Source organism: Rutidosis leptorrhynchoides, chromosome 4 (genome assembly GCF_046630445.1).
Source record: "Rutidosis leptorrhynchoides isolate AG116_Rl617_1_P2 chromosome 4, CSIRO_AGI_Rlap_v1, whole genome shotgun sequence".
In the NCBI taxonomy this organism is placed as follows: domain Eukaryota; kingdom Viridiplantae; phylum Streptophyta; class Magnoliopsida; order Asterales; family Asteraceae; genus Rutidosis; species Rutidosis leptorrhynchoides.
This window is the reverse complement of record NC_092336.1, coordinates 4,454,285-4,461,056: the sequence shown is the minus strand read 5'-3', so window position 1 is coordinate 4,461,056 and position 6,772 is coordinate 4,454,285. Positions and strand designations below refer to the sequence as shown.

At 34.7% G+C, this 6,772-nt stretch overlaps 2 protein-coding genes and 1 non-coding gene across 3 annotated transcripts; 2 read left to right on the top strand and 1 right to left on the bottom strand.

The window, feature by feature from the left end:
• The first annotated feature begins 218 nt into the window (after positions 1-218).
• On the top strand, positions 219-300 carry TRNAS-GCU (transfer RNA serine (anticodon GCU)). Its single transcript has one exon. It is a non-coding gene; the product is annotated as a tRNA-Ser (tRNA).
• Positions 301-882: 582 nt separating this feature from the next.
• Positions 883-3,835, bottom strand: LOC139839734 (RING-box protein 1a-like). The gene is made up of 5 exons (XM_071829877.1): positions 3,631-3,835; positions 3,487-3,537; positions 3,309-3,368; positions 1,288-1,359; positions 883-1,141 (listed from the first exon to the last, which is right to left on the bottom strand). Exons 1-5 carry the CDS (start codon positions 3,758-3,760, stop codon positions 1,104-1,106), a joined length of 351 nt encoding a protein of 116 aa, XP_071685978.1. The 5' UTR covers positions 3,761-3,835; the 3' UTR covers positions 883-1,103.
• Positions 3,836-6,007: 2,172 nt separating this feature from the next.
• Positions 6,008-6,532, top strand: LOC139839431 (uncharacterized). Its single transcript, XM_071829493.1, has one exon. The coding sequence runs from the start codon at positions 6,008-6,010 to the stop codon at positions 6,530-6,532; it is 525 nt and encodes a 174-aa protein (XP_071685594.1).
• Positions 6,533-6,772: the final 240 nt, after the last annotated feature.

Below are 6,772 nucleotides of genomic sequence, written 5' to 3'. Positions count from 1 at the left end.
CCAATTGCAACCATCTGGTTGTACCAATATTTGAAGAATTATCGAGTCTAAGTGTAATGAGAGACCCTGGTTCGAAACTTTAGTTAAAAATCCTTATTACCTTTCTATATGTTGGGATAAATGTATTATGTATATAAGCATTATTAAGTAACTAAGATACCCTTATCATTCGGTGTTAAACATTATACTATAGATAAGATATGCTAGTCAATATAATCGACGCTTTGGCCGAGTGGTTAAGGCGTGTGCCTGCTAAGTACATGGGGTTTCCCCGCGAGAGTTCGAATCTCTCAGGCGTCGCATTGTTTTGTTGTTTTACTTTTAGACACAGTCCAGATATTTAGTAATTGTTTGTTTTTTCTTTTGGGAGGGTGGGAATCATACCCGTCTGTTGCAAACGTTGAGTGGGAAAAATGTAATACTACATAAAAATGGGTAAAAAAACATGACACTGTTGGAAAACTTTTTCTTTTAGCGAGAGTCACCACTGCATCTCATATTCTAATTACATTCTTTAAACAGCTACTGGAGATAGTAACGCAATAGTTTAGGCATTTCTAAAACAACAGCAATTCAAATTTGAATCAAGTGTTTACATAAATTAGTTGAGTGTCAACTCGTGACACCTAATCAGTTAGTGTACACAAAGTTACAATGCGTGAACTATTCCCTTAAAACTAAGCAACTCAGCACCATTATTCAAATTTTTTCTAGAGCAGCATTCAAAAATTTCACCTACTTATCACATCTCAAAATGTTAACCTTGTGTTATATCTGTTTAGAGTGCAGTAGGCAAGACTATGATAGCAGATTTCGTGTGACATTTTAATAACTAAGAGCAACATATAAATAGAAAACACACGGTAACGACAAAACACCAAATAAGGAACAAAGCAAGCAAAAAGTTCATTAACACTGTATCACGGTCACGGTTCAAGAAGCTACACACGTTTTCTCTTAGCTAGTTGAAAATCTGTGTACATATCGTCAGCAGCTCAAAACAGTATTACAATAAAAGAAAAACAAAAAACAAAGCCAAATGTTTTTCCCTTCCAGTGATAACTTGCAAGGTTCCTTCTTACACATGGCCTAGAGCGAGCTCTCTAATGACCATACTTCTGGAACTCCCATTCACTGTTGTCTATAAAACACAAAAAATAACTCATTATTATGGCACCTCTAAGATGATGATGATGATGATGATGATGATGATGATGGTTGTGTGTGTGTATCTAGAAAAAGTAGAATAACCAATAAGATAATACTAGGTCAAGTATGATGGTATACCTAGAGGGCAAACTTGACGGGTCTTCAACCAGCGACTGATGCAGTGAAAGTGAAAAGCATGGTTGCAAACGCCTGTGTTTAATGTAAATTCATTAATATGGAGAAATGCGAGTTCTGAAATCATTAGATCCCTAAGAACTTGGAAGAAAAAACATCAAGAACTGAAAGTCTACTGGTCTCATAAAAAATTATTGCAGATATGCTGAATAGGCAGTAAAAAAAAAAAAAAAACTATCTTTTATGACTATGCTAACCATCCCAAGATAGTGAACTTCTAGAGAGGTCGCATGTTCAAACCTTGGGGTGGCTAACAAAGGTTTAGGAAACCGTCACGGACTGTTCCGAAAAGGCCGAGTACATCAAAGTTAAAAATACTGGCATTCGCGGGTAACCCAAACAGTGACTATGCTATTACAGTCTACGTATGCCTACTACTGAAAAACATTTGGTCAAGAATCGAAGAGAGAGGCTGAGAGGGAGACATATACACAACAACAACAATACCCAACCACAAAAGTGACAAGAGAGAGACATATAAATAAAATAATTTTAAATATCAGTGTTCTTGAAAAAGAAGGAATGTCTATACTTACACTTATAGATGGAAGAAAACTCTATCTATGTCAAATAGGCATTCTGTTCAAACTGAGTTCGGGAAAAAAAATCGGCCTACACTTTGCTTTCCTAAATGTGCATATAAAGGAATACGAGAACTCGTTATCAATCAATGCTGCACAGTGTAAATCTTGTCATGTGTAGAGCCTGTGTAATGCCTAAGGAATATATGTACCTACGCATGAGATTTTGCCTATAAACATGGTCAATGTTTGGTATAATTCAACCACCGTAGTCAACTTTTAACAGTTAAATCATTTAGAGTTCACAATTAAACAAGGCACTAGTACATTATATGGCACTGGCGATTCTGCACACTCCACCCACAAGTTCTATAAGATTAAGAAAAAAGGTTGTCAATAGGTCTCATGAATTGGCACCAAACTCACTCAAAAGTTCATATTTATTGTGCATTAGCATCATTCGCATACTCCAATTGGTTAGTACAAGCGCACATAAAAAGGTACATATGATCTGCAAGTGACACATAAAGCTCAAACTAGATGTTGTAGGACTACCTTGAAAGGCTAGTAGACATAACCATATAGTTGTAGTGTAACACCATTTTTCTTAGATTGTCAGTAGTTCTCAAAAATTAAAGAAAAACTTTACTTTTATCCCTTATTTAGCCTCCTAATGGGTCTAATGGCCTACCAATTTATTGGAGTCCTAAAGTGAACTTACAAAGAAAACATGGGTCATCAAAATTTACTCATTGTATAAAGTTCCAGCTAGTTTACACTCCTTGATGCAACGCCTGGCATCAATATCCCAATTTATTGTCATAAAAATAGAAGTATCACAATCATTGCCTTCAGGGGATACTATTTTACCAACGAAGACTACACACTACGTTGGTACAGATCATCTTTGGACCTGTGGTATATGAGGAGCACATCAACCAAGAGACTGTAAGCTCAAGTCTCAGTGAGAGACAAAATCGACAACGTGTATATGTGTGTGATTGTACATAACTACATATTATATTTCTAGAAAAGAAAAGCCTAACCCATACATAACTAAGACCAACCTTAACAATTTATGCTGTCAGACTACAGGTCTACAGCCTCTTACTAATTACTCGTACTATGAATGTCTAATGCCCAACATTGACATCTACGTGCCTTTTACGCCTCGAAGTCTTGTTTACTAGTTACATAGGTCATTCCATAATTCTATACAACCATTTAACCAGATTATTTCAATTTTAATATCTGTGCTGAGTGATCTCATAACTCCCTTTCCATTAGGCTCTATCTCAGATATACAAAAACACTCAAGATATGTGTTATCAAATAATGTAAATAAATATAAATAAACAACCAGTACATAACCAATATTCATATCAATATACCTAACAAGATACTATTATTTGAAAAAACTAGGGTTTAGATGAGGAACCATACCCCAAGCCACAGTACACTCCTCACTAGTGGCACTAGCCTGATTAGCTTGGCATTCAATACCTAATTATGCAGAACATAACAGAACAGATCAGATTAAATCGATCATACAGAAAAATCAACTCTTCAAACACAGATACATATATATTCATATTTATAAAGATGCTTGATAAGTACTTACAAAGATCCATGATATGATTTCTGCAAATAGCACAATTGTCCACAACAATATCTACACACAAAAAAAATAGAAATAATAACATAAATTTAGATTATTAAATAATCCAAATAGCGTAAAATCGAAATTAGGGTTTCGTATACTGACCCCAAGCCCATAAAGCGACAGCGTTCCACTTTTTGATTTCAAAACGCTTAGGTCTTTTGTTAGATGAAGAAGAAGGACCGGGAGCACTGGCTCCTTCACCGGCGGGAACCATTGTCACGTCGGAATCCATGATTTTACTAATTCACAATTCTCAAGGCGTTCCCTCTTTTGAAAAGTAACAAAGTAATTCTTCCTGTACTTACATTTATTTATATTAAACGGATCAAAAAATAGTAGTTATTTTGGAGTTTTTATTTTAAATGAAAAGGAGAGGAGAGTAGCGGATTGGAAAGGATACTACATTAATAATTTGTTAACAAAATTCTCCGTCCATATTTGAACGGATTGGAAAGGATAGAAAAACAATCTCATCCCCTCTCTTTTCAATTTTTTTCCGCTGAAAAAAACTTGAGAATACAGTGTAATTAGTAAACATAATAACCCTGAACATTCTGTTTAAAAGATCAAGACATACAATAATTATTTATTGAGATTATTACTAAAATGCTTATTTTTTCTCCTTTTTGACTCATAATCTATTAAAAAAAAAAAAAAAAAAATACTTGATAATCTATCCACGCAAGGACGCAAGGTGCATGTTTGTGACCTTGCTTACGATGGACGCAAGGTGCCTCTTTCGACCTTGCTTCCCGGGGACGCAAGGACGCAAGGTGCCTCTTGCTCATGTCTGATATCATGATCAATGTTTTTATTCAGACATTTTATCAAACACCTTACGTGCATCTTACGTGATACGATTTTTTGCGGCTTATTTTGAAAGGTGAGACACCATATTCCCTTATAGTACAACACTAGGAGCTGTATGTGGAAAGCTTACTTTCTGAAGATTGAAGTACATGTATATTATGATCCAAAAATATGTGTTTAGACACGTAAGTTAAGTAGGTTGAAGTTAAGCTTCTTAATAGTGTCAACACTAAAAGAGCTACCTATTTAAGCATGAAGTTTTGCCGTTTCAAGAAAGTTCTGGACTTAGCTTTCCATATGTTCACTGAAGTATTGGGACACATGCTTATAATAGTGTGAAGTTTGTTTTTAGAGCAATGCAATAAACTGACGTGTATCCCGTTTTTAAATGGGTTGAAGGTTCAATTCTTATTAACACCTTGATTCTCGAATTCTTGTGAATAATATAATCTGTGAAAATTCAATTCTTATGAACATTTTCATTTACGCATTAGTTTGTTATGTTTGTTCAATTCCTTTAGTAAATCAAGGAATTATATCCAATGGCGAGTTTGAAAAGTGCGAGTGCACGCTTGTTCGGGATAGCTCGATAATGTTGTGGAAATTGCGACATTAACCTGGTTAAGTTATATTCAATTTCCAAAAAGGTATGAACGTAGAGTTGCACATTTTCGTTGAAATGTTGCATCTTTTCAACAAAAGGTTGTGTTATTTCATTGCACTTTTTCAATATATATATATATATATATATATATATATATATATATATATATATATATATATATATATATATATATATATAGAAATTAGTGAGAACCAAAATATATAGGGGTGAAAAGGTAAATTACTTTTAAAGTTTTACCCATATCCCATTTGTTATACGCATTATCATCCTATTTTCTAAATCGATGTAGCGGTTAAGAAACTGCATGTTTGAATGGCAGTTATGGATCTTCAATTCTACACTTCGCCCCTACCATCAACCATATCTATTTTATCAGATGCAATCAGTATCCTATCCACCATCAAAATTCAATTTCTACGTTGATAGATTGTACAGTACAACCTGTCAATGCATAAAGATGGTGGAGTTATCAACACCATGTGGGAATTGGAATTTGCTTTTATAAGAACATACATTCTCTCATACATTTTGGATTTGAATTTTCTTCTTTTGACTCAAATTTCGTTCTTGTCTTATCTCAATTTGCATTTTGTGATACTCGAGACTTGTAGGTTCGAAATACTTAATTGAGAAAATGATTACACAATTCAAGAATCAGTTTAATTATCAAACCAAACCCCAATTTCTAACATAACTAAGTTCCACCTCTAGTTACGAAGTTTTGGTCATATTACACTAAAGAAGATAAATGTATTTGTTTAAGTACGTAAATATGAGATTTTGAATGAATAAAATGAGTATATGTTGAGAATCATCTAGAAGGTTGTTTTAGATTAGTCAATTATTCTCTAATTATTTTAAAGTTTATTATGATTTAGTTTCCTTATCTTTGTAGTCTCCTTATATAGGTATGAGTTTTGTCCTATATAAAGAGTTTTGCATTATGTTTAAAGTGGAATGAAAACATACGGCCTAACCTAAATTTTCATTGTATCTAGAGCAAAAGCCTGGTTACCAAACCTAAGATCTTTTTTGCCGTAAAATATGTCAGGAAGCAAAACAAACACAAATACCATCATCGATATATCATCTCCTTACTTTCTCACACCTGCAGACCAGCCAGGTCAAAACTTTGTTGGAGACAACCTTCTCAAAGATGGCAACTACAGTGATTGGAAAAGTGAGATGACGAATGCTTTATTCGCCAAAAACAAGTTTGGTTTTGTTGATGGAACAATCCCTATGCTAGCTGAAGGATCCAATGATTTAATAAATTGTAAAAGATGCAATGCGATGGTACAGGGATGGCTTATAAGTTCCATGGACAGGGAGATCAAAAACAGTGTAAAGTATGCAGTCACTTCACGAGACATCTGGTTGGATCTAGAAGAGCGATTCGGTAAAGAAAATGCTCCTAGAGCATATGAACTTCGAAGAACTCTTACCATGACCCGACAAGAAAGCCAAACCATTTCAGCCTATTACACCAAGTTAAGAGGAATTTGGGATGAAATTCAATCTGTAAATCCAATACCAATGTGCAAGTGTAACGGGTGCACATGTGATTAGATAAAGCCATTGGAACCATGCGAGATAAAGAACGTTTGTATGAGTTTTTGATGGGCCTGAATGAAGAGTATGGAACTTTCAGGACACAAATTCTGAGCAGCGATCCACTTCCTACATTGGGTGTTGCTTTCCACCTAGTGAGTCAAGATGAACAGCAGAGATTAATTGGTGTCAATCGAAACATCACAACAGATTCTTCCTCCGCTTTTCAAGCTTTTGGGAGAAATTTGTCACGACCTG

Excerpts from the sequence above, each read along its gene's own strand:
- LOC139839734 (XM_071829877.1), bottom strand. The coding sequence starts at position 3,760 with ATGGATTCCGACGTGACAATGGTTCCCGCCGGTGAAGGAGCCAGTGCT. Across the intron at positions 3,369-3,486 it reads AAATCATATCATGGATCTTT|GTATTGAATGCCAAGCTAAT; the intron begins GTAAGTACTTAT and ends CTGCATAATTAG. Across the intron at positions 1,360-3,308 it reads GGAGTGTACTGTGGCTTGGG|GCGTTTGCAACCATGCTTTT; the intron begins GTATGGTTCCTC and ends CATTAAACACAG.
- LOC139839431 (XM_071829493.1), top strand. The coding sequence starts at position 6,008 with ATGTCAGGAAGCAAAACAAACACAAATACCATCATCGATATATCATCT.